Raw genomic sequence first — 27,805 nt, forward strand, 5'->3', positions numbered from 1 at the left:
GTGTATTTTTTCACTAATTCCACTGACAAAAGATAATAAATAGTAAATAAATAAATGTTGGTTGACCTGAATGGAAATGAGGCATTTGCTTTGATGGTAGTGAGAATAATTTGAGTTAGACATTAGAAAGGACTTCCTTACTATAACAATTGTGAGACATATTTGCAACCATGGGACTCCTGAACCCATTTTCTGGATATTTTAAAAATTAATAGCCAAGATTTAAGTATTATCTTTCTTACCTGAATTAACTAGGATAGGTAGTATCTTATATCTATATTTATACTTTTGTAATCCTTTTAGGTTTTACTTATACATAAATTTGAAATTTGAAATTACAAATTTTGAAAAATTTTAACAATTACATGCTATGTTGGTCCATTCGGGATGCCATAACAAAAATACCGTAGACTGGGTGGCTTAAACAATAGAAATTTATCACAGTTCTGGAGGCTAGGAAGTCCAAGATCAAGGTGCCAGCAGATTCTGTGTCTGGTGGGAGCCCACTTCCTGGTTCATACATGGCCATCTTTTGCTGTGTCCTCACATGGTGGAAGTGGGGAGAGATCTCTCTGGGCACTAATCCCATTCATGAGGGCTCAACCCTCATGACCTAATCACTTCTCAAAGACCCCCCACCTCCTAATATCAAAACATTGGGTATTATGATTTGAACATGTGAATTTGGGGACCACAAACATTCAGTCCCTTGCACATGCTTACTGTAACCAGCCAGGTAATACAAAGCTATGTAAAACAGAGTTAATCTTTTCCGTATCCAGTCTCACCCTTTTGAAGTGAACAGCATTAATGATTTGGTGTGTATCTTTTCTCACCTTCCTCAGTGTTCTTACAAACACACAGATATTCATGTCCACATATAAAAGGTATTTTTGTTGGGCAGAGTACTGTGTGCTGGTTATTAATCCCACAGGAGCAGAGCACTGTGCACCAATGCTAGGAGAGGACTCTAAACATTCCTGTCCATTGTATCTTGATACTGGAGTTGCCAAGGAAAATACAACAACGCGGTCAGGCTCTAGATGGAACAATGCTTTGCTTGTATAGAAGAGAAAGCAAGGTCAGCTTCAGTATTGTGCCTAGGTCCTTCATGGCTAGCAGGTCCCCTCCCTCCCCCAGCAGCTGACTGGGGCAGTTGACCTTACTCACCGCTGTCCCTTCTACCACCATCAGCAATAGAGAGGAATGATCCCAACTGCACCCCTGTGGAGTCTGAAATACTGAAAGCTGGGGTGCACTTGAAGGCCATGGACGCACATGCTTAAGCAGAGCAAAAGAGCACCACTGAGCCTGAGATAGGGAAAGAGATTCCCTCACGAGGTGATAAGCCCAGCACAGGCTATGTGGGCTCTTTCTCTCTTAGTAAGGAAGTGTTCCAGGCACAAGGCCCATTTCTCGGTCAGCCAAATGGGGGTCCAAAGACTGCATGCTTGAGACTGCCTTCCCCAGCAGTTTTCATTGCTGTCCCCAAATGGGTCATGGGTGAACATGATGTAGCAGGTTGCTTTACACATTTAACAACATACAGTGAACATTCCTCCTGGTCCATGAATGTCAATCCAGTTCATTATTTTTAATAACTGAAAAATAGTACGCAGTATGGGAATCCTGTACTTCTTTCAGGTGTTCCCCTACTGACGGGCAGCCAGGTTTTTTTAGTTTTCTGCCGCTACCAACAATACTGCAGTAAATACTTATACCTATTTTCTTACGTCTTCTCCTTTTTTTCTGTAAGATTGATTCTCAAGAGTGGGATGGCAGGGTCAGAGGCTCTCCCGATCGGCTGTCAGAGTCCGGAAGCCAGTGATGTGGTGGAGGACCGGTTTCTCTACAACCTTGCCAACACGGGCTGTCCTCCAGCGTTCGAATTTTTGCTAATCTCTTAGACGAAAAATCATACCACTTTGCAATTTTAATTTGCATTTTCCTTCTTCTAGTAAGGTTGTCTTTTCATGTATTATTTAGCCATTGTATTTTCTTGTGTATGACTTGCCTTAAACTTTCCTAGTTCTTGCATACTTTATTTCTGCTAAACATTTCATGATGCAGAAACACATCTTTCCATCTCTTTTAGCATTTATTTTCCTACTGAGATTTCAGGAGAAAAAGATTTTCTCCTGGACATTGTCAGTAGCAGCTATTTGAAATGCTAAAGATTTGATAAGCAAAGCTGGGGAAATGTGAATGCTACTGAACTGATTGTTAACAGTAAAGGGAAGGCTGCCTATAATTCTGGCCAATGCTTTTTAAATGATCAGGCCTTCAAGTCTGCCTGTGGTACCAATAGGCTGCATCCTGGCATTATTCTTTAGCTCTCACCATAGCCATAATGTTGTATAAGGACTAAAGAACTTTTAAAAGCTTATTTAAAAAAAAAAGAACCTTGGTCCTATGGAGGTCTTTCTTACTATTTACCCCTTTCTGTAAATATGCGGTGTGGGGGGAAGTTATATTTTGCTCTGCTTGAGTCCCTAGAAGATGTCTTCTATTGTAAAGGGAATGGTTTTACTTTTTTTGCTGAACTTGCCCTGAAGAATGACCCAGACCTTTACAAAGACCCATGAGCATTCAAGGAATGACCGAGGATGGGAGTGTAGCCTGTCCAGTGAAGCTGACTATAGGCAAGCTTGTGTCTGTCTCACTCCCTCAGGGGTTGGAGGAAATGAGAAACTGGTCCCAGGTCCCTTGACTGTAGCTCAGTTATCTCAAGATGACTCACCAAATAAATAAATGGAAAATCTAATTCTCGAGTCTATTTCTGATGGTGTAAGAAGAAAGAGGGGAGAAGTAGAGAGAAAAGGAGAAGGGATTCTTTCTTTTTTTTAAATGAGTGTTAATTTTTTTGATGAGTTTGAATACAGGACAGTTTATTACCTTGGGCTTTTCTTGTAATACAAGTGAGACTGTCTTCCTTCTTGTTCAAGGCAAAAATCTAAGGCTGGGTGTTAAATTCCGCGGATTTATCTTTTGTCAGGTTTGGTTTCCTTTTCCAAGTTTCATGAGAGGTAAAGTTGAATATGTATATATAGGGCTGGGGGTTGTGAAATGAGGTTGGGGATACAAAAAAAGGATTATTTAAAAGTTAAATGATCTGCCTATTTTTGGTTTGTCTATACACATTCTTGCAATAGTTTTATTTTTCCACATCAATGTAGGAGTTTATTCAGAGAAGGAAGTTCCTAGAGTCTGTCCATCAGGAAGATTAGTTATTTTTTGTTTTTCCATAACTATTTGTTTGGTTTTTTATTCACAACTTTGTGGCTGCTGCGTCCTTATCACTCTGCTTTTGGATTGTTTTGGTCTGAGTTGCAGATTTATCCACTGTGCATCTGTTTTGTGTGTGTCAAACTGTGCCTTTCTAGAATAGCAAATGATGGTTCGGAATGGGAAGAATATTCCAAGTGCCTTAATCTTATACTTGAAACGTAGGCAATTGGAGAAGCCAAGAAGATTCATGATAAATATGTCACGTATTTTATTTATTTATTCTCTTACATGTATTTTAAATGACAAAAAGTTGCCCATGACAGTTACAGAAAATGGATGGAGTTACCTTAAAAATGCTTAAGTTCCATTTATGTACATCTGTGTGTGTACCTTCACGCACTTTTTAACAAGAGTTCAACTCTCCACTAAAAATCATATATGGGAAATGTGTACTGGACACCCTCACTTCTGGGGAAGCTCAACAAGATTTGGGAAGAGGCCTAGGGCATTCATATTAAAGTAGGAAACGCAGGCTGTCTTCAAACGGCTCAAATCTTTGTAAATCCAGGACGGAAGTCATGCAATTCTGACACATCTAATCAGGATCTTTAGTTTTAAGTTCTTTTCCATTTTGGGGAAGCTCTTTCAGACGCTTTCTGCTTTCAACTTCTCTTTGGAGACCTAGCTCTGGATCCTTAAGGGTGAGCACAAAGCATGCATATTTGGAATTTTAATGTGTCCTCTTTATGAGATCCAGATTCTGGTGACTGGTTTCCTCTTTGGTTCTAATATTTAAACTCTCAAATTCTATCAGCATTAATCTCAGTTGAATCAAACTATACTCATCTGCCCAAACCATCCTTTTTCCTCTCCCTTAAAGTATGACTAAAATGTAGTATACTTTTTAGATGTTTGAAGATAGAAGGTTATCTAGTCCAGTAAAAAGAAAAGTATAAACCAAGGAAAGCATTGCCGTCACCTTAAGAACTGGTACCCACAGAGGATCAAAGACCAAAAATAAGACGAAAAGCCTCAACATCTGCAAATCTCTATTTCTACCCCACGTTCTACAAAAAAATGTAGAAACTGTACTATGTCACAGGAAAAAGCACCCCATGATCACTTCCCCGAGACGGTTTCCACATCAGCAATCTTGCACTTAAATTTCCCAAATCCAGCCTCATCCTCTGCAGATGACAATACTTTTGTGAGCTGAAATAATGTTCAAATTCTGCTGTTAGTGTCAGAAATCACTCATTCCCGATTCATGGGCGGTGATGAGCGGGTCTGGATTCCTGACGTAACTAAGGAACTTGCAGCATCAGTCGAGCTTCTTACCAGCTTCTTGGAAACCCAAACAGCAGTCTGTCTCCATCTTTTAGAAGCCGATGGCATTCCCGCCCAAGACCCCGGTGTCATTCTGCTGCCCCTGTGCTTTGTGACCATGGCCATGGCCTGAGGTCACACCAGGAGGTAGTTTTGGAGCTCATTCCAGAGCTGGAATCTGTCCGGATTCACGATGGAACCAACAGATCAAGCAATCTTTTTACAACCCAAGGTCCAGGTGTCTACCTTATCATGATTGAGGTGTCTGAGGAATTAGGAATTCTTGGTTAGGTAGCACGTCTATTGCAGACAGAAGAGAAAACCCTTCAGGGCAGCTGCTTAAGCCAAGAAGGAAAGGAACTTTGCACGGAATCCATGAAGGCGGATCTTGTCTGGGTGGAGCTTTTCTCAAAGCAATGGGTGGATCTTCAAGGCCTCAGATGTTTTCTGGTTCATTTGTCCTGAAACAATTCCTCCTCCTGTTGTACTGGAAATAGCTGGCCGTTTACCCCACCAGGGTCACCACGCGCACACGATAGGAGACAGGAATTTTGCTGTCCTGTTGCCTTGTGGGTTGCCGTACAAGGGATAGCCATCTCCACCTGCGGACGGCCTGGGCCTGGGCAGGTAGCGGCCGTCATCAAGGTCCCTGTCGCTCAGGAAACCGTCCATTGCCTCCCCCGCTCCCCTTGCTGCATGGCTGGCACAGTCCGTTTGGTGCCAAGAACCAGGCTCGGCACATAGCAAGCGCTCAATGAAATGCTTTCACAGTCCTCAGTGCAAGCTAAGCTGCCGTCCTCAAAAGGGGTCTGTCCAGGTGGGCTGCTACAAACCTGCCAGGGATGCTTTCCTGTCCCTCGCACCCACCTGGGCAGCCTACTGCGGACCCGCTGCACAGCCTGCACGGCAGACCGGGCCCCATGGACAGCCTTGATGTCCCAGCTGGGAGCATGGGGCACGGCTCCAGGCTCTGTCCCCTCTCCCCGTCCTGCAGCCTCCCCATCCAGGCCTGCCTCGTGTCACATCTTTTAATTGAAAATTGACTTCGTGGTTTTTTCCCATGGCTTTGAGTGTGGTCACTTGAAATGCTTGTAACCAACAGAAGCCATTGGTGTGGATAAGGCCATGTGACCTCAGGTGAGGAATAAAAACTCAGGTCTGAGTGGCTCACTCTTTGGTTGTGATTCACATTGGCCTCACATGAGTGAATTTCAGAAGCAGCCCCCGGAGGAACACATCTACCACATCAACTGTAAGGAACTTAAGCTTCTCTGTTTCTGGCTTTCATTAAAGAAAACCCAGTGTTTTCTATACTTGTTCCCTTGACCCACTTTTAAACATTTAAAGAAATTTTTTTCTACAGTATTCACAGTTAACTAAAGTTTTCTTTTATTGATATTTTCTAAACAACCTAAATTAACACAGAAGTTGGACAGTGTAACACAACCATGTCCTGGGTGACGTGAAGGGACACCTTTCTACCACAGATAGTCCCAGGTATATGTCAATTTTCAACTTGTTGCGATGTTGGGTAAGATCCTGCTGTAGGTGTTTTCTGTTACCAAATGGGGTTAATATTCTAGGGACACCCATCATGTCTTGAGGATCCTAGTTCCTCTTAAACTTTCTCCCTTTAATTACTTGTATCTTTTTCAAGGAAGTAGAAACAGAATTGTTTTATTGGGGAATATAAAGGTATAAACTCAGGCAGAACATTGATAGAATGAAAGCTAGCCTCTGGCTTAATGTAGTTCTTGAAGGGACTAGATGCAGTAACAAGAATGTAGTGATGGTGCCAGGACAGCTGATACATTGATGTGTGCTGATTGTTACTTCTCTGCTGCGTTATTTAGTACTTCTGTCAATGGCCACTGCGTTGGTTGTAAGTCTTTTTTTTTTCTTTCATCTTTATTGGAGTATAATTGCTTTACAATGGTGTGTTAGTTTCTGCTTTATAACAAAGTGAATCAGTTATACACATACATATGTTCCCATATCTCTTCCCTCTTGCGTCTCCCTCCCTATCCCACCCCTCCAGGCAGTCACAAAGCACCGAGCTGATCTCCTTGTGCTATGCAGCTGCTTCCCACTAGCTTACTTTTGGTAGTGTATATATGTCCATGCCTCTCTCTCGCTTTGTCACAGCTTACCCTTCCCCCTCCCCATATCAAGTCCATTCTCTAGTAGGTCTGTGTCTTTATTCCTGTGTTACCCCTAGGTTCTTCATGACATTTTTTTTTCTTAAATTCCATACATATGTGTTAGCATACGGTATTTCTCTTTCTGACTTACTTCACTCTGTATGACAGACTCTGGGTCTATCCACCTCATTACAAATAGCTCAATTTCGTTTCTTTTTATGGCTGAGTAATATTCCATTGTATATATGTGCCACATCTTCTTTATCCATTCATCTGATGATGGACACTTAGGTTGTTTCCATCTCTGGGCTATTGTAAATAGAGCTGCAATGAACATTTTGGTACATGACTCTTTTTGAATTATGGTTTTCTCAGGGTATATGCCCAGTAGTGGGATTGCTGGGTCATATGGTAGTTCTATTTGTAGTTTTTTAAGGAACCTCCATACTGTTCTCCACAGTGACTGTATCAATTTACATTCCCACCAATAGTGCAAGAGGGTTCCCTTTTCTCCACACCCTCTCCAGTATTCACTGTTTCTAGATTTTTTGATGATGGCCATTCTGACTGGTGTGAGATGATATCTCATTGTAGTTTTGATTTGCATTTCTCTAATGATTAATGAAGTTGAGCATTCTTTCATGTGTTTGTTGGCAGTCTGTATATCTTCTTTAGAGAAATGTCTGTTTAGGTCTTCTGCCAAGCTTTGGATTGGGTTATTTGTTTTTTTGTTATTGAGCTGCATGAGCTGCTTATAAATTTTGGAGATTAATCCTTTGTCAGTTGCTTCATTTGCAAATATTTTCTCCTATTCTGAGGGTTGTCTTTTGGTCTTGTTTATGGTTTCCTTTGCTGTGCAAAAGCTTTGAAGTTTCATTAGGTCCCATTTGTTTATTTTTGTTTTTATTTCCATTTCTCTAGGAGGTGGGTCAAAAAGGATCTTGCTGTGATTTATGTCATAGAATGTTCTGCCTATGTTTTCCTCTAAGAGTTTAATGGTTGTAAGTCTTGATCATTTTGTCTTCAACACTGCAAAAAGACAGAGGCTCCCTTGACTGAATATCAGATTTAATTCATAGACATTTGAATAGTACATATGTAAAGTCATGAGAGCTAATTAAATTAGTCCACAAATATTGATATTTATGGAGAACCTTGTATTAAGAGTGTATAAAGAACCTCATAATCTGAAGGAGGGGAAAGACAATGAATTGTGCGGTTAAAATATAGCATAAGTGATAAATATCTTGAAGTCATCAAACTCTCTTTATTCTTCCCAATGCTTACCAGATAATCTTTTGCTGTTCATTTGGTTTCTCTAGTAGATTTTGTTCTGAGAAAGTAGAGAGCACAGAATTTCCCAAAAGAAATTTGGTCTTCTTGGCAAATCAATCCCCCAGAAGATTTGTTAGTGGAAACTATCATCTAAGAGGCTGATTACCACAATGTGAAGTAGTGAAATAAAATATCTGGACTTAACAGACTACAGAATATGACATCTCTCAAAGATGCAGCCAACCTGGGGATCCCAGCCCGAATGGCCAGCTGGTCTTTCACAATAATTGAAGCCGTGTCTTAATGCAAGGACATTTTCTGTAGTTAGCCCAGTTAAATGATACCACAAATCAAGCCACTCCCATGGGCCTGGGCAGCGCCACTGTAGCCATAGGGGTGCAGGACCTCTCCATCCCTCAAATTTCCACAGCTCTCAGTACCTTCAGAAGCACCCTAAAGGCGTGGGTTGGGCATGAGCCCAGGGAAGCCTTGGGTAAATGGGGCCAGTTCAGACTGTCTGGGATTCTTATCCCTGACGGTAGGTAAGAGTCCTGATCAGACCTTAGTCACAGAAATGATAATTTAGGTTTATGTGCATCCCTGATTGATTTGAGCTCCTTGAAGATGGCCTGCCCTTCAGGGCTGTGCAGTACTTATTTAACTCTTGTGTGCCGTATACTTTCTGCTAACTTTAGTATCCTATTGAATTTTGGTAACCTCATCAATACACAATGCACCTAAAAATTTTATATCAAGGGTATGTTTCCTCTTACAGTCAGAAGACAGTTACCTTGTACATATGGGTAAATGAGAAACGGAAGGAAATATTTCCATGTATTTGTTTATCTCTATCTGTAATAGCATGTCACTTCCATCTTTAGCCAATGTTAGGTTTTGGTCAGTCACAAATTTTTCTTTAGAGAGTAGAGTCTATTTTAACCAGCATCTGACTATGTGGATTATTACCTAAACAGCATATTAAAAAAAAAGGGGAAAGATGGAGTATAAGAATTTAATTTAGTCGTCTACAACCTCAGAAGCATCTTTAGATAAAATACTTAGTAAAAAGCATAAAGTCCTTATTCAACTGATTAGTACACTCTCAGGCTGAGCATTACAGAGATGATCTTTTTTAGCTACATTATTAAATGACACCAAAGCTTTAGAAAATAATGCTATTAGTAGTGGTGACTCATGTGTTCTTCATATTTTAAGAAGGATAATAAAATTTTACAGGACAGTGCCTGAAATATTTTCTTCATAAACTTGTTTAACTATAGTTATAGTAATATATAGTATTATGTGTATTAATGCAATTTATAAAATGCAAGTCGTAATGTAGCTTTTACTCTATATAATATTTAGTAGTAATATATAGAATAATGTATATCATAATATAGAGAGTAATGTACATCATAATACATAGAGAAAGCAAAAGAGCCATTTTAGATCAATTTAAGGCACACGACATGTTAACTTGTTATTCTAGTGTTGTTGGCAACTTGGTAGGATTCTTAGAAGAGAAACTGAAGAGGAAGGGAAGAGAGGCTTTCGAGAGAGATGGAGTGGCACAAAAACATAAGAATGAATAGAACACGAGTGAGGAACACTGCATATGACAGCCTGGTGGGTTTTGAGGCCTTGGCGGGAGAATCATAGGCAGGCTAGTTGGAATCACCACTTGTAGCCAGCCGTGGAAGGTTTTGAATGCTAGTGTAAGAATTTTCAAATTTAGGCTAGAAGCAATTCCATTCCATCCATGTAATGTTTTTGCAACGGGGTTTTAACATGATGAAGGTTATGTGTTCAAAATATTAATTTGAGTGTTGTGTAGATTGGGTGGTGGAGAAAGAGACTATAAGCAAGGAGATAAAATTTAGCTAAGATTTAAATAATTTTGAGTGTGTAGTGACAAAAGCCCTAAGTCACAGCAAGCAGTATGCACAGCAAGCAGTACTGTGTCATAGCAATGAAGATTCAGAAGGATAGACAGATATGATAGATGATGAAAAGATACGCAAAGGGCATCAGGAAGACTTGGTAAGACGTAGAAAACAAGCCTGTGGTTACCAAAGGGGAAAGGGATTGGGGGAGGGATAAATTAGGAGTTTGAGATTAGCAGATACAAACTACTATATATAAAATAGATAAACCACAAGCTCCTACTGTACTGCACAGGTAACTATATTCAATATCCTATAATAAGCCATAATGAAAAGGAATATATAGACATATATATGTATAATTGAATCACTTTACACAACATTGTAAATCAACAATACTTCAGTGTTTTTAAAAAAAGAAGAGTTGGGGCTTCCCTGGTGGCGCAGTGGTTGGGAGTCTGCCTGCCGATGCAGAGGACACGGGTTCGTGCCCCGGTCCGGAAGATCCCACATGCCGCGGAGCGGCTGGGCCCGTGAGCCATGGCCGCTGAGCCTGCGCGTCCGGAGCCTGTGCTCCGCAACGGGAGAGGCCACAACGGTGAGAGGCCCGCATACCGCAAAAAAAAAAAAAAAAAAAAAAAAAAAAAGAAGAGTTGATAGCTTGATTTTCTATTCTAGGGGATTAACTCAACAAATATTAGTTGAGCAACTCCTATATGAGAAGGTTTGGGAGACGAAAGCCCACCGTGGACTCTTCCCGGTGCTCAGCAGTGGGGGACCCTGCATATGTTAAAGCTACAGACTGCCATAGGTGGCAGCTGGGGTTTCTGTGTCACCCCCTGTCTCAAAGGCTGGAGATAGGTTATCCCACTGGCGCGTCCTACGTTAGGGTTCCAGCCTTGCTTTTAGGATGTGGGAGTGTAAAGCTCTCATTATATTGTTCTTAGCATTTGAGCCCTCTGCCAAAACTACAGGGCAAAACAAGGAAAAGCATTCAAAGCCCTATCTGCTCTACATGTGATTCAGCAATAGGCTAGATACGAGTTTCTGGTAAATGAATGAAAAGCAGTTCAAGAAGGGAGGTGCATAAGAAATAATATTTTGGTTTTTTGTGTGGAAGATTTAGTAAATGTGCAGAAGGGATTCTAATAAACAAGTTTGTCTTATAGCTTTAATTTCTACCCTCCTCAGGTTAACATGTATTAGCTTTTTGTGTGTGTACTCAGAGATAATCATAAATCCAACAATAATGAGATTAGCTCAGTAGCTTTTCCCTTAGGGAATAAATGGAGATATTTTGAAGTTTTATGTTAAAAGAATGCCTGAAGCTATTTTTACCAAACATCATGAAGAAAATATAATTAAGTAATAAATATTACAGTTGTAGATTTATTATTTAAAGCATGGTGAATTTTCATTTAAGCTATTTTATTGCATTCTTTTTTTAAATTTTTTTAACATCTTTATTAGAGTATAATTGCTTTACAGTGGTGTGTTAGTTTCTGCTTTACAACAAAATGAATCAGTTATATATATATATATACGTTCCCATATCTCTTCCCTCTTGCGTCTCCCTCCCTCCCACCCTCCCTATCCCACCCCTCCAGGCGGTCACAAACCACTGAGCTGATCTTCCTGTGCTATGCGGCTGCTTCCCACTAGCTATCTACCTTATGTTTGGTAGTGTATATATGTCCATGCCTCTCTCTCGCTTTGTCACAGCTTACCCTTCCCCCTCCCCATATCCTCAAGTCCATTCTCTAGTAGGTCTGTGTCTTTATTCCTGTCTTACCCCTAGGTTCTTCATGACATTTTTTTTTTCTTAAATTCCATATATATGTGTTAGCATACGGTATTTGTCTTTCTCTTTCTGACTTACTTCACTCTGTATGACAGACTCTAGGTCTATCCAGGTCTATCTTTTTTTTTATTAAGTCCTAGGATAACTTTGTATTCTTTTTGAAAATATGCACTTCCTTTGCTGGATTTATTTCTTAATTCCTGAATATGGTGTACGCACACAAACATGCAAGATTCTTTTGTTATTTAAAAGAAATTCTGGAACTTTTATATATTTGCCAACAATTCAGGGTATGGTCACTCGTCTGAAATCACAGTTCATAATCATTTTACCTCATAGCTATCTGTACTGTTTCAGTATGTGCATGAAGCCACAGCCTAACCCAGGGGAGCGCTTGGCCGGATGCATTCAAGTACGTTGATGCCAACAGGTGATTTCATTTCAAGGTCGGAGGGGAGGCACTTTCATCCAAAGTTCATTCTTGACTTGTACTCAGCAGCATTTTGTTTACTATTCTTCAGATGGTTGTAAGCCAGGTAAAGGCATAGGCTTAGGACTCAGACTAACCTAAGTTAGAACACAGCAACTAGTAGCTGAGCCAGACTCTGAACCCAGGTCCCATGAGTGAAGGTCCCCATTAGCAAAGGCTGAGACTGGCCCACAGTGACTTCTCAGTTGGATCTGGTTCAGTTTGTTGTGTCATTCAGTCCCATATGTGGGACTTAAATGAGTCATCACTGGGTCATTGTAGGTATAGTGAAAGCAGGCGGATGGTAGCATTTGACGAGTATTTATAGACCAGGATGTCACCTGGCCAATGCAGAAGCACAATTCCTGCGGTAGAGTCATTCCTGTGAATATCTGTTACTTTTATTAAGACAGGTCTGTATATTTTGCTGCATGTACTAATGAAAGTAAAATGGGCATCTTGAAGTGCAAAATACCCCACAGCAGGTTTGCAAGATTTATTCACACCACACCTTGGTGCACATACTTGTGCTCCGTACCTGACCTATACCTGTACCTCTACTACCCTTGCGCTTTGGATAGTGGGGAAGAAAAAATAGCTTTAGTCCATTCCAATACAATCATTTTAAAAGCCCCTTTAAATAGTACTTAATTCCTTAGTAAAATTACCCTCTATCTCAGAATTCTCCTTTTTCAGCTCCCCTTTTCCTTGTCCCAGCTAAGGGGATGTCTGGTATATGGAAGCAGGAAGGGCCCATGTAGTGCCTTGGCTTCTCCTCTGGCTCTTTGGGCCACTGGGACCATGAAGTCTTCCGATGCTGACGTTTTCTGCAGGTATTACTTATGATCCTGTCTTCCTTACCTGAGTCTGGGCCCAGTAGCCTTTCCAAGCGGATTCAGCTTCACTTTGGCTCTTGATGGCTGATTTCTCCACCCCCTCCACCCAGACCTCTGGCCAGGGCCAGTAACCTCCGCTCCTGCTGCAGGGGCACCAACCCTTTGCCAAGGCAGCAAGTTTCTCTAAGTGCTAAGGGGAGTTCTGGATCCCATGCGTGGTTAACTGACTGCAGAAGAGTGAATTGGGGAACTAAACACCAAGGGCCAAGATGCCCAACCACCCAGCACCTGTTGATAGGGATATGGCTGTGCTCCAGGTTGGTGCAGGACAGCCTGAAAGATATTTTTCTCTGGAGCGACCACTGCCCTCCAAATCAGAGTGGGGCAGGCTCCCTATATCAGTCAGGGACCAGGAAAGAAGTAAATGGATGACATGCTCAAAAGGGGTGCCTGATTCAAGAGTTTAATGAAGGGACTATTAGAAATATAGGAAGAATTAAGGGAAACCAACAGGGGATGTTGAAGCTCCTCAGAGCAATAGCAGCAGGAAGTCAGTACAATCCCTAGGCTGGAGGACAGGGCAGGGTTCTAGGAACTTGACAAGAGCTGAGCTGTAGAAGAAAACTACTGAACAGAAGCTGTGGTTTTTGGTGGTGGAAAAATAAAACTGCACAGTGCAGCCTGGCAGGGAGAGAGGCAGTCCCTGCCCCTTTCTCTCCCACAGGGTCCCGCTGGGGCTCTGATGGCCAATGCAGAAAGGAAGCAGAAGGGTGAGGGAACCATGTTGATGTAATCCTTAGGCCAGTCTCCCAGGCACAGAGCAGAGTGGAAGAGGATAGAGGGTGGGTCTGGAGAAGCAAACAGAACCTCCAGCAGGTTCCTCTGTAAATCTTTCTGGGCCAAAACCCAAAGGGAAAGATTGGACATACACACCTCACAGCTCCTCTCCTTCTTTCTCCCTTCCCTCTTCCCGCCTGCTCCGGGGCACAGAGCAGGAGGTACGTACATCCTTGGTAAATCTTCATGCACTGTGTACCTAAGGGGAACTTCCTGGCCTGGATGTCCTGGCCTTGGCTTCTGATGTACAAAGAGGGAAATAAAGATGTGGAGAACATCCCCTCCTAAGAATATTGCCTATTTTGCAAAACTGTTGTCTTCCTGGCAAATCCAATTTCAGATGCCAAAAATCTAAATATTAATCTTTGTGTTTCTTTTGCTCCTTTCTCTACCTCAGACAGATGGATGCCTTAGATCAGCTAGGAAAATACTATATCTTGGGGAGGCTAAAACACAAAAGAGAACATAGCACATTAATACTTTTAAAAACTGTCACCCCCAAATTTCACCAATATGTTGCTGAGGTCTGTACGGAAATTTAAACATTTTCACATATCTTATTTGATTTAACATCATTTAATCTTAACAACAATCCTGTAAGGTACCCATTTTACAGATGAGAAAATTGACGTCAAGTGTCCTCTGCTGGTTAGTGGCAAGCCCACAGGTAGGCAGAATTCCAAGTGTCCCAACTCCTGTTGTAGTCTCTTTCTTCTATGCTAGATAAAGGCGGCGTAGTCTGCACATTTGGAAAAGAGAACAAAATTCATAATGTATTGGTACCCGCTAAAAATTGTGCTTCTTGAACAGTTTTGCCCACTAATTATTGCTTTTATTAAAAATATGTTTTTAATCTTCTCTAATATCTTCTTCCATAGTAACTAGGTTATTTTATTCTCATTTTACTGCCCTTCTCACATTATCATCTGTCATTTGGTATCTCTTCCTATTTGCTTTTTTTTTCTTTCTGATTTTGACTCTTTCACTGTTTAATCACTTTTTAAAATCGAACTCCTTTTTCCCCCTACTCCTTGATTCTGGAATTATCCTTTGACCTCATGAGTGATTGCTGCTTCCCTAACGCAGTGAGTCAAAAAAATGATAGGGAACTGACATTTATTTCAAAGACAAGAGTAAAGAAGGTAGCTGGTCTAATTAGACCTGACCTAAATAGCAGCTTCTGGGCTCCAGGCAGATTTCCTGAATGGCTGCTTTCTGGGAGAGAAACTTTGAGATTCATGATGTCTCTGAGGAGTGGCATGTATGACAGATCAGAGCTGAAGCCAGTGCAGGAAATATCTCACTTTATGAGATGTATATACCTTCCCCCTGAAAAGTAGAAGCTACCTGCTGGATAAGGGGAGGTCTGTCCTTCCCTAAATTTGCTAGAAGTTTCCCAATTCACATATGAGCAATTTAAATGGATTTCGAATCTTCCTAGAATATAGGAAGATACTAAAGACGTTTGATGTCTTGAAAAGTCTAAGTGCCTGGAACTGTTGTCTGTTCCCTGGTACATGTCCTCTCATACTGTCAAGAAAGGAGAAGATGGAGAAGTTAGGTTCTGGCTAAGTTTGAGCAGTATCTGCTAAGTTCCTGGGCCAGGCTGAGTTGGGGAGAAGACCAGAGTGTCTTACAGGTTCCTCCTATGGCTCTTCCCCAGCCCCCAGTGCAGGTGGGCAGCTTACCTTCTGGGCGCATCTCTTAAAACTGTGCTTGGAATTACTGCTGATTCCTGATTTAGACAGTTATCCTAGAACACTGACTAAAAATATATTGGCCACATGTAAACATAAATATTTACCAGCAAAAATAAATGACAGTGTTTAAAACCTTTTAAATGACCTACTTAACATTCTTGTATGGAGAATCTAGAGATACTCTCCTAGGTTGCTGATGTTTGCATAAAATTGGCACCACCTTTCTGGGGGATAACCAGGCAGAAGGTTTAAAAATGTCCATGGCCTTTGCCTCTGTAACCCAGTGTCTAGGAAATCATCAAGATTTTGCCTAATGACTTGGCAAGGAGATGTTCACTGCAGCTCCCCAATAAACAGGATAAATTATCAGTCATACATGAGACAAAATACTGTACAACCATAAAAATAAATAAAGGTAGATATGTGTTTTGAGACATGAAGGATATCATGTTATCCTATTGAAAAAGTAAATTAAATTCACAACAGTAAATGCATGTAAATATATACAAGAAAATGTAAGCAAATGCATAGAAGAAAGACCAGAAAGGATGGACAAGATGATCATTATTCCTGGGTAGTGTGATTAAGAGTAATTTTAATGACTAATGGGTCATTTTATTTGATTATCTTTTACAACGAACAGGTATTACTCATGAAAAAGAAATACTTAGCATTGAAATTGGTCTCCCCCACTCCTCAGAGAAAACCATGGTCCTGAATTTTTTACCATAGCCTTGCTTGTCTTTTTACTTTTATTCCTAAACAGTACTTTATTTAGTTTGTGTGTTTGGAGACTTCATATAAGTGCAGTTATACTTTATTATTCTTCTGCAACTTGTGTTTTTCACTCAGCATCTTGTTTCTGAGTTTCACCCATGTGGCGTGCATGGCTGTAGTTGACTCATTTCACTAGGGGTCGAGTTGTCTTGGTGTAAATGACCACGGTGTGCTTATATGTTCTCCTGTTGATAGACTTTTGCTGATTTACAGTTTTTTGCTATCATGAAAGTTCTTATTAATGACCTCAGGTACTGATGTATGAGTGTCTTGGGTATATCCATAGGTGTGGAATGCTGGATTGTAGGGTGTGTGAATGTTCAACTTTACTAGATAATGATACCTTTTTTTCAAGTTATTTGTATCTATTTATATTTTTGCAAGCAGTGTATCAGAGTTTCCATCCTCTACATAGTCATCAACTTTTATTAATATCATCAAACTTTTAACTTTTTGCTAATCCAGTGGGTGTGAAATGTTTTAATTTGTATTTCCCGGAATATCTATGAGGTTGAGCATGTTATTCAGGATTTATTAACCACTTGTGATTTCTCCCTGTAATGAATCTGTTTGGGTTTTTTGGCCCATGTTTCTATTGGGTTATTTCCATTGTTTATGTGGGTTGGTAGGAATTCTGTTTATTCTGGGAACTAATTTTGCTAGTTCTACATCTGGGAGATATCTTCTTCCATTAGTGGCTTGTCTTTTTATTTTTCATACAGTTAGTGTTTTTGATGAAGAAACATTCTTTTTTTTTTTTTTTTTTTTTTGCGGTACACGGGCCTCTCACTGTTGTGGCCTCTCCCGTTGCGGAGCACAGGCTCTGGACGCGCAGGCTCAGCAGCCATGGCTCACGGGCCCAGCCGCTCCACGGCATGTGGGATCTTCCCGGACCGGGGCACGAACCCATGTGCCCTGCATCGGCAGGCGGACTCCCAACCACTGCACCACCAGGGAATACCCATTCTTATTTTTTGATTAAGAATTGATTTACAATATTATATTAGTTTCAAATGTACAATATAGTGATTCAGTATTTTGATAGATTATATTGCATTTAAAGTTATTCTAAAAATATTGCCTATGTTCCCTGTGCTGTACAATATATCCTTGTATCTCATTTATTTTATATAGTAGTTTGTCTCTTTTAATCCTCTACCCCTATCTTTTCCCTCCTCCATCCTTCTTCCAACTGGTAATGACTAGTTTGTTCTCTATATCTGTGAGCTGTTTCTGTTTTATTTGTTTTATTTTTTTATGTTCCACATATAAGTTATAACAAACAGTATTTGTCTTTCTCTGTCTGAATTATTTCACTAAACATAATACCCTCTAGATCCCTTCACATTTTTGCAAATAGCAGAATTTCATTCTTTTATATGACTAATGTTCCATTGCGTGTGTGTGTGTGTATGTGTGTGTGTATATATATATATATATATATATATATATATATATATATATATGCCGTGTCTTCTTTATCCATTCATCTGTTGATGGACACTTAGGTTGCTTCCAGATCTTTGTTATTGTAAATTATGCTTCTATCAACATTGGGGTGTATATATCTTTCAAGTCAGTGTTTTTGTTTTCTTTGGGTAAACACCCAGAGATGAAATTGATGGATCATATAGTAGTTCTATTTTTGGTTTTTTGAGGAACCTCCTTACTATTTCCATAACGGCTGCACCAATTTGCATTCCCACCAAGAGTGCACAAGTGTTTCCTTTTCTCCTCAGCAGCATTTGTTATTTGTGGTCTTTTTGACAATAACCATTCTGACATGTGTGAAGTGATAACTCATTCTTAATCTTATCCATCCTTTCTTTCATGATTTACCCTTTTTTTGTGTCTCAAGAAATCCCTTCCTACCCAGAGGTTCATAAATATAAAGTCCCATATTGTCTTCTAAAATATTTATAATTTAATCTCTGTTAATGGTGTGAAGGTGTCCAATTTTATTTTTACTATATGGAAAACTATTTGTTCCAGGACAATTTATTAAAAGACCTTCCTTTTTCCAGAGATGTATGAATGCCAGCTCTGTCATAATTCATGTCATAAATAAAGCTTCCGTATATATGTGCGCCTGTTTACAGAGGACATATGCATTTGCGTTGTCCAGGCACTTCCCACCTCCCTCTGACAGAGTCAGTGTGGCCACAGTACTTCTTCACAGCTGCAGCTGCTCCAGATTCCGTATCTGCATATTTCCACATCGAAGTGGAAAAAAGTTTTGATACTCTCTTATCTCGAGGTTCTTTTGGACCACCTGGGAGGTTGTGAATTCTCAGGGGAAGCCCTTTTGCCCTGTCCATTTCATGCTGAGTGTCAGGCAGGCAATTTGCCTTGCAGATGCCTGTGGGGAGTGAAGGTGTTTACTTCCAGGTCACCTTACTCTCAGGGTGTAGCCCTGTGGGCAGGAGGGTCTCACCATAACCTTCTCTCCCTCCGTGGCCCTGGGCTTTGTCCTCTGCCCCCTGCATCCCATGGGACAGTAAAAACTGAGGCTGGGTGGTAAATGTAGAATTAATGAAGACTTGTTTTGTTTACATCTCCACTTCCCACTTTCACTTACTTTTGGGGATTCTTAGGATTCTTTACTTTCTTGGCAGCTCAGGACACATTTAGAAGGATTTCTTTCTTCTGGAATTTTTAGTTATTTTTCAGTGGGAGGGTCAGTCAGAGTATCTAGTTCTTCAGACCATGGAAGTGGAATTTGGCTAAATTCTTATTTTTTTATTTTTATTTTTTTTGCGGTACGCGGGCCTCTCAACTGTTGTGGCCTCTTCCGTTGTGGAGCACAGGCTCCAGATGCACAGGCTCAGCGGCCACGGCTCACAGGCCCAGCCACTCTGCAGCACGTGGGATCTTCCCGGACTGGGGCACGAACCCGCGTCCCCTGCATCGGCAGGCGGACTCTCAACCACTGCGCCACCAGGGAAGCCCTAAATTCATTTTTTAACTTGCGTTATGTTTTGCCAATCTTGCCTAAAGGTTTGTTGGAGACTGAACCACTGCAAGGAAGAGATGAAGACACAGGAGCCAGTGCTGACTTCCCTAGCATGCTCTCTGAGGAGGAAAAAGAAGAATTAAAGGCAGAACTAGTTCAGGTATGTTTAGTAATCTTCTTATTGTTGCTATGTCTATCTGCAAATCCTGAGAATTATTGTTAGTTGATATAAGTTGCATATTACAATTATGTCGTCTTTCATTTAATAAGATTTAATAAGTGATATATTGTAAGATGATTCATTTTTCTGAGGTATTTTTGTAATGCTAATTGTCCATTATCCATTGGTGGCCATAGGAAAACAAACGGTTATGCTGCTTAAGCAACAATAATTAGTTGGAAATATGCACCTCTTACTCTTCTTAGTATCACAATGCTATGGGGACAATAAATCACTTACAAACCTATGGAATTCCTTCAAGACCTTGGTACAGTCGCAAGCTGCCTTTGAAGAGCAGTTGTTGTTTTAGGTCAGCAGCTTAGCTCAACAAATACTGTGAAAGGATTTATGTTTATAATGAAAACTTCATTCATAGAAGCAACTGAATTTGTTAAGTTGATGTGCTCTTTTTCAGAAGAATAAAGCTCCGGCGGTAGAGAGGGAAGCTGTGATGACTTTAGGCTTCATTAGAGCTTGTGTAGTTGCCGTGGGCATCTGGACCTAGAGATAAGGAGGGTGCCTGGCCTGTCGTGAAGACATCTCTTTGTTCAAGCCGTTTGTTTGTAGCACCCACTACATACACTTTGCTACCTCTTAAATACTTTGCTAGGGAGCGTTTACATTGTAGGAGGAAAGGGCAGGAGAAGGGAGCTTCTCAAGTAGAAGAAGCAGTAGAGCAAGAGGGGAAGGGGCCAGCATTCCTCCCCATTTGAATCCCTGGCCCAGAGGGTAGGAAGCTCCTGGTCCAGCTGGAATCAAGGCTTGTCTTCTTCCTCTGGCCTCTTCTACAGGCTGGAGACACAGCTTTAAATTAAGCTTCACCCTGCTGTGTCCACCCCAGACTCTCCAAGCTCTAAGGTTCTGACAGTGTGTGTTTATGACAGCTCATAATAATACTAAAGACATTTCAGGTGCTTTCGTAAGACACACCCTAGAATAACCTCATGATAAAATGAAGGAGCATCTTGTTCTTCTAGTACAGCAGAAATTATGTTAGTAAGGACAGTGCCTCAGATCAAATAGCCTGGTTCTTTAGCTGGACCTGTCTGTGACCACTGATCCAGAGCCACCTCGTTTATTTCAGATTGGCCACACCTGCCAGAGTGCATGGACCAAAGTCAACCTAAACAGAGAATATCTGAGCTCCACGTTTTCTTAGGGCCTGGAATCCTGGATTATGACTTGCTCCTGTCAGTTGTGTTGACTAAAGTTATAGTCTGCAGACTGTCATCAGCTAACTGATTCTAAGCTGAAATTTAACTTCTTCACTGTTATCATCCAAGTTTAAGTTCATACACAACCTCTGTAACAGACCAACTTTTATAAAATGACTTGATTTTTCTCAGTTCTGGGATTACTGGGATATATACACATACACACACACACACACACGTATATACATCTGTGTTTTTTGTGTGCCTGCATGCTGTATTTTCTAAACTTTCAACAATGAGCAAGTATTATGTTTATAATCAAGAAACAGTAAGCCTTGGTTCTCAATGGATGCCCCCATGAATATAAAAACCAGTGTTTTCACACATTCTTGTCTCATTTGGCCACATTAATGACCCTCCAGTGTGTCTCATTCCTAAGACTTTTTGAGCCTGACTTCTGAAAATAACACCAGACTCCTTGTTACTTTTTCACGTTACCAGGATTGATGTTTTCATCCTTTAGGATGCATTAGCCTCCATGCTTCCTGTCTCTTATTTCTGGATTCCTCAGGGGTGGAGAAGCACCATGTCTTGCCAAAGGTAGCAGTGTAACCTCTAGGGGCACTGGGCACAGCTGTTTGCCTCAGGCCCAGCAAAAAGCAAAGGAGGGGATCTTTGCTATTTTTCCTCTTCACATGTCCATTTCTTCTCCCTCCATCTAGGTCACCTCTGCTTTCTGCTCATTATTCTCTTAAATCCACTTTCTCTGCCCTTTCACAGCGTACGTGCGCGCACACACACACACACACCACAAATTAGGTTCTTTCAGATCACACATGCATTCAGATTACCGTAAATGCTAGGGTTTAATTGCATCAAGGACATCTCAGCAGTCCCACGGCTGGCCCTATGAAGAACTGAGACATCGTGCAGACAGCTCAGCTTCTCTGCCTCAATTCTCCACAGATATTCCTCTGGGGCCCCTGGTCATAAGCAACTCCTCTCTCTGTTTGAGGGAAGATCCTACTGGGTCTGTTAGGCACTTGGGTAACAGGACACCTCACAGGTCAGCCTATTAGACTGCTTTTGATTCAGGCAGTCAGTTGTGGCCGTGATCCAAAGCAAGAGCTTCGTGTAGGAGTACTTCTTACGTCTGATTGCTTTGCTTAGAGGGGTCTTGGGGTGTTCCAGGCAGCCGCTCTCCTCTTCTGTACACTCCTCTCCCTCGTTTCCTCAGATTCTCCTACTGTTTGCTGACTGTGCTGGATCTCCGCCCCACTGCTTTACCCTGCACTGTTTTGTGGTCTGTATTCTCATGAGGGCGCCCTTAGACTTCAAGCGAGCCTGTAACCCCATTCAGCCACGCAGCCAGCACATTGCTGTGCTTACCAAGTGCTGGCAGAAGGAAGACCCGTCCTTGTGGGGAGAGATATAAAATAAGCCAGTATTGTCCAAGGGGCTACATCTTAGCTGAGGTCTGCATCTTAAAAGAGTAATCTGTCGTTAACACAGTTCAGTCTCAAGTTTGTTATTATGTTCACGCAATATGTGTGTTTTTAAAAGTTCCTTCAATGCGGGGCCAATATCACTTCTGGTCTGGTGCAGTAGTTTGTGCACAGAAGGTGCGCAATTAAGATTTATAATTAACTTGAATCATAGCACCAACAAACATTTATATTTGTGAATACTGGAAGAAGAATATATATTTTTTTACAAATCTTGTCAATATATAAAGAAATATTATTTTGTTTCAGATATTTGTTCTCATTAGTCTTATTACCAGCTGCTCCTAACATCTTTTCTGAGGTTTTTATGCATCTATTCTGTGGGTTGTTTTTTCCATTCTCCCTTTTTAGATAAACTTGCTCAATACTTCTGTGCTACTAACATCCCACTGCCACTTTCATTTCGCTAAGCTGCATTTGATGCTCAGTATTCTATAATGTGGCTTACCTTTTGAAAAGGATGAAGTGTTAGCATTAGAACCATAAATTTATGATTATATAACAATCAAGTACTGCCAATGTCCCCTAGATAAAATGACTCAAGAAAAATGGGCATTAATAGGAGTAGCAAAAATACCAGACAGCATCATCAAGTAGACAATGGCTGTTGCTCAGTGTGTCGTTCCCCAAGAAAAGCACACAGTGCCCTCAAGCCACCCGTCTCTTAGCCTTTCCAAAGAAGTGCCCTAAGCTCTTCCTTCCTCTCTCAGTTTTTTTCCTTCAAGACTTTCATTTTTTCTGGACTGAGCTAGTGAACAACTAAAGTCTTCACAACCAATACTGTCTTATTGTAACAGCCTCTGTGTTAATCAGGGTTCTGCAGAGAAGCAGAACCAATAGGATATATATTTGTATATAGAAAGAGATTTATTATAAGGACTTAGCTGATTGTGTAGCTCCAGTCTGAAGGCCTAGGAAGAGCCAATGTTACAGTTTGAATCTGAAGGCAGGAAAAAACAAAAAAACAAACAACAACAAGACAAAACAGTGGCCCATCTCAAAAGCAGACAGGCAGATAGAGTTCCCTTTTACTCAAGGGAGGGTCAGCATTTTTGTTCTATCTAGGTCTTCAACTGATTAGATGAGGCCCACCCACTTTGGGAGAGCAATCTGCTTTACTCAGTCTGCCAATTCAAATGTTAATCTCATGCAGACTGACCCTCACAGACACACCCAGAATAATGTTTGACCAAATGTCTGGGCACCCCATGGCCTGTCACACCCTCCCAGATATTATTTGCATTTTAATTTTAATTCTTCCATATTCTTAGCCAAGGCAGGAGTAAACCAGGAGAAGTGGCAGGACTTGAAGCAGTGTGTACAAGAGACCAAATGCTCTTACTCCTAAACATCATACTGATACTTAATAGTTTATAAAAGTATTTCTTTTTCTGGATTTAAGTTAGATATTTTATGTAATATAGCAGATTAAATAGAAAAGTAAGTTTTCAATCTTCTAGTATAAATTTCATATTGAAGCTAACTCATTACTTAATTTATATTTTTTTTCACTTTTTATTGAAATAAATTGGCATAACATAAAATTATTTTAAATTGAACCATTCAATGGCATTTAGAAACTTACAGTGTTGTGGAACTACCACCTCTGTCCAGCCCCAAAACATTTTAATCGTCCCAAAAGGGAACCCCATACCCACTAAGCAGTTGCTTCCCATTTCTCTTTCTTCTCTGCAGCCATCAGCCTGCATTCTGTCTCTGTGGATTTAGCTAGGTATTTCATGTAAATGGAATCATACAATATGTGACCTTTTGAGGCTGGCTTCATTTCACTTAGCCTAGTGTTTTTGAGGTTCACCTGTGTTGTAGCTTATATCAGTACTTCATTCATTTTTACCACTGAATAATATTCCATTTTATGTATATACTGCAATTTGTTTATCCATTCGTCCTTCGATGAATATTTGGGTTGTTTTCACCTTTTGGCTATTGTGAGTAGTGCTGTTTTGAACATGCATATACATGTATTTGTTTGAGTACCTGTTCTCAATTCTTTGGAGAATATGCCTAGGAGCAGGAGTGCTGTGTCATATGGTAATTCCATGTTTAACTTTTTGAGAAACTGAGAGACTGTTTTCCACAGTGGCTGAACCATTTTTCATTCCCACCAGCAATGAACAAGGGTTTCAATTTCTCCACATCCTCACCAACACTTTCATTCCTATTCATTCATATCTGAGTAATCAAGTTGAAATATCTAACCTTGTGCATAAATATTTATCCTATAAGAAGATCTTCTGGGCTTCCCTGGTGGCGCGGTGGTTGGAAGTCCGCCTGCCGATGCAGGGGACGCGGGTTCGTGCCCCGGTCTGGGAAGATCCCACATGCCGCGGAGCGGCTGGGCCCGTGAGCCATGGCCGCTAAGCCTGCGCGTCCGGAGCCTGTGCTCTGCAATGGGAGAGGCCACAACGGTGAGAGGCCCGCGTACCACAAAAAAAAAAAGAGGATCTTCTAAGGGGTCAAGAAACCAAAGAACCAGACTATCAGTTTCTAGTGAAGATATGATTAATTTAAAATTAAAGGGGAAAGGATATCTTAAATACTTTAATTGATGATTTACCTGCTCTCCAGCTCATTCCAAAACGAATTTGATATGGCTGCAGAGGTACTTACAATGTAGAATTTGCATACTACCTGCATCAGAATAACTGGGGGTGCTTGTTAAAAAATATATGTAGGCTGGCCTCACCAAATTTGAGATATCAGAATCTTAGGGCATTAAAAGGGGCCTACTTCTGGAATCTGCATTTTGAATGTGCTCTCTGAGTGACTTATATATAAACTGAAATTGAGAACCACTGGTGTAACTAGGCTAGAAATTCTCATTAGTCAAGTAAGTGAATGAATCTCACCAGGATTGTCATTTAAACCATTTGTGATTAAAGGCCTTTCTGCTGCGTCAGGACTCTCTGCTCTGCTGAGAGAGATGAGATTGGCCATTTTCAGTCTGGCATGTTAATGTAATTTAAGATTATCTGTTTTTTCACCTTCTGGGTTTTGCTTCATAGATATTTTGGCATAGATTTAGATCACTGATAAATAAATGAAAGTTTTAAGAAGTGTGAGCCTTACATTTTATTGAAATGGTGAGACTTTCATTATACAACCTGACAATAGACCCAGCAGAGTAACTGAGTTCATGTTTCCATCATTAGAAGTTTTTTCTCTACAAATGCCTTTTAACGTATGCTTCGATTTTTAAATTATTAGGTGTGGAATTTTATCTTTCTTTAGGATGTTGTTTGGTAAATTGGTCACTGCAATGTTTCTAGCACTTTTTGGGATCGTGGATTTCATTAGAAAATTGTGAATACTTTACCCACTCCTCCCACCCCCAAATAACTAATGAATATCTTACTGTCCCCCATAGTTTTGAATAAATTTCTGGGGTTCCATAGATATAAGATTGAGAATACCAGGATGTTTAAACCTCTTTCTTCTTCTCTACTTCTTTAATCTCTTTTTGCAAGTTAAAAAACTTCCCATTAATTTTGTTACAAGTTGGAAACTACAGTAATACCTGATATATGTACAAAACCAGATTCCTAGTCATTTCAGTCACCCAAACTGAAAGAAAGCCAAAAAGGTCTTTCTAATACAGAATAAAAGGCTGAAATGAAGCCCACGTATTTTCTATGGTAAGAGAGATAGAGATACAACCTTGAGAAATCTTAGGCAGCAAACTAAATGCAGAAGAACACATTGACAAAGATGAAAAAGTGGAATATAACATGAGAGCAAAGGATAGAAGGGTTTGACATTAAAATGACAGTGTCTGGGCTTCCCTGGTGGCGCAGTGGTTGAGAGTCCACCTGCCGATGCAGGGGACACGGGTTCATGTCCTGGTCTGGGAAGATCCCACATGCCGCGGAGCGGCTGGGCCCGTGAGCCATGGCCGCTGGACCTGCGCGTCCGGAGCCTGTGCTCCGCAACGGGAGAGGCCACAACAGTGAGAGGCCCGCGTACCGCCAAAAAAAAAATAAAATAAATGACAGTGTGTTCTCATTTAATGGAAAGACTAAAAACATGATCCCCTTTGCTGGTCCCTAGGTACACTCCTTATGCAGTAATGAGTATATGTCTGCATACTGAAGACTCTTGCTCATCAAGAAAAGACAGGGTGCTATTGATTATAACATGTTTATGAAAGGTGAAATTCATTTCAGAAAGATTTCCATGAACATAAAAGAAATGTTCCATAACCATAAAAAAAAAGGATAATGTTAGATTACTAGGACATTTTGCTGATATTAAAAGCTCCAAGATATTGTTCTTTTCTACTAGATTATTTAAGATGCTTGATTCAGTATTTCTGCCTGTTTTGCTTAAGTGATTTTTTGTGAATACGAAGGTTTACAATGCTATTTTTGTCTGTTCACCATTGTGGTAAAATCTTCCTTGCTCTAATAAAAAGGACTAATTTTTGCAAAGGTAACTGTCATTGTTGAGATGTGTTTTTTAGCAGCTACGTCTCTGGTGACCCACGAACACATTTGCAAGATGACTGACAGGCTTAGTGATGCTCCTTGTGGTCAGAAGTAGAGTGACACTTAGAATGTAAATGAGACACAGATCTCCATTAAAAAAAATAATAATCTCGTAAAGTGTCAGGCACTTTTTTTTTTTTACCTCTGTGCGTGTGGGATACTAAGGGAGTACTATTGATTCTCTTCTGGTTTCACAAAGAAAGTCACAAATATTTATACTTTTCAGAAAACAAAGATGTAAATTTAAGCAATATTACCAGGGCAATATGTTACAGAGTGTGACAATGGAATAAAGTATGATACCTGGAATCAGAGACTTTGAGGAGGTACCAAATTATTTTCACAAAATATAGCAGTGCTCTCTAAAATCTGGGTATTTTACAGAACTCCTTTATTAGAAATTAGGTTTGCAAGAGCAATTTTTTCATGACTTATTTATTTTATAACAGGAAGTTTATACTTTTTGATCCCCTTCACCCATTTCATCCACCCCCCTCCCTTGCCTCTGGTAACCACCAATCTATTCTCTTTATCTATGGGGTTGGTGGTTTTTTTGAGATTCCACATATAAGATCATACAGTCATATGGTATTTGTCTTTCTCTGTCTGACTTCTTTTACTTAGCATATTGCCCTCAAGGTCCATCCATGTTTTAAATGGCAAGATTTCCTTCGTTTTAATGGCTGAATAATATTTCTGTATGTGTGTGTGTGTGTGTGTGTGTGTGTGTGTGTGTGTGTATGTAAAATATCTTCTTTATCCATTTATCTATCAATGGACACTTAGGTTATTTCCATATCTTAGCTATTGTTAATAATGCTGCAGTGAACATGGAGGGGGTACATGTATCTTTTCTGAGCTAGTGTTTTTATTTTCTTTGGATAAATCCTCAGAAGTGGAATTGCTGGATCATATGAGAGTTCTATTTTTAATTTTTCAAAGAATCTCCATACTGTTTTCCATAGTGTACAAGAGCAATTTTATGATGCTGGAGAGATTTACTGTTCTGCTAACACAGGGGAAACAGGAGATACACCAGTACAAAGACTTCTACATGAATGTTAATAGTAGCTTTAGTTGCATTAGCCAAACCCAAATATCCTTCAGTAGTTGAATAGAAAACAAACTGTGGTATATCCATACAATGGAGTAGTACTCTGCAGAAAAAAGGAAAAGCCATTGATGATGCAGCAAC

The 27,805-nt window shown here is 40.4% G+C and overlaps 1 protein-coding gene across 2 annotated transcripts in view; it reads left to right on the top strand.

Annotated features, from left to right (window-relative positions):
• The window catches only part of TPD52L1 (TPD52 like 1), a 99,777-nt gene that overhangs the window by 44,023 nt on the left and 27,949 nt on the right, over positions 1-27,805 (top strand). For both annotated transcript variants that reach the window (XM_030853543.2, XM_060283585.1), the window contains exon 2: positions 19,271-19,386. In XM_030853543.2, coding sequence (XP_030709403.1) covers positions 19,271-19,386 — 116 coding nt within the window. The remainder of the gene's footprint in view (positions 1-19,270; positions 19,387-27,805) is intronic.

This window comes from Globicephala melas, chromosome 14 (genome assembly GCF_963455315.2).
Source record: "Globicephala melas chromosome 14, mGloMel1.2, whole genome shotgun sequence".
NCBI lineage: Eukaryota > Metazoa > Chordata > Mammalia > Artiodactyla > Delphinidae > Globicephala > Globicephala melas.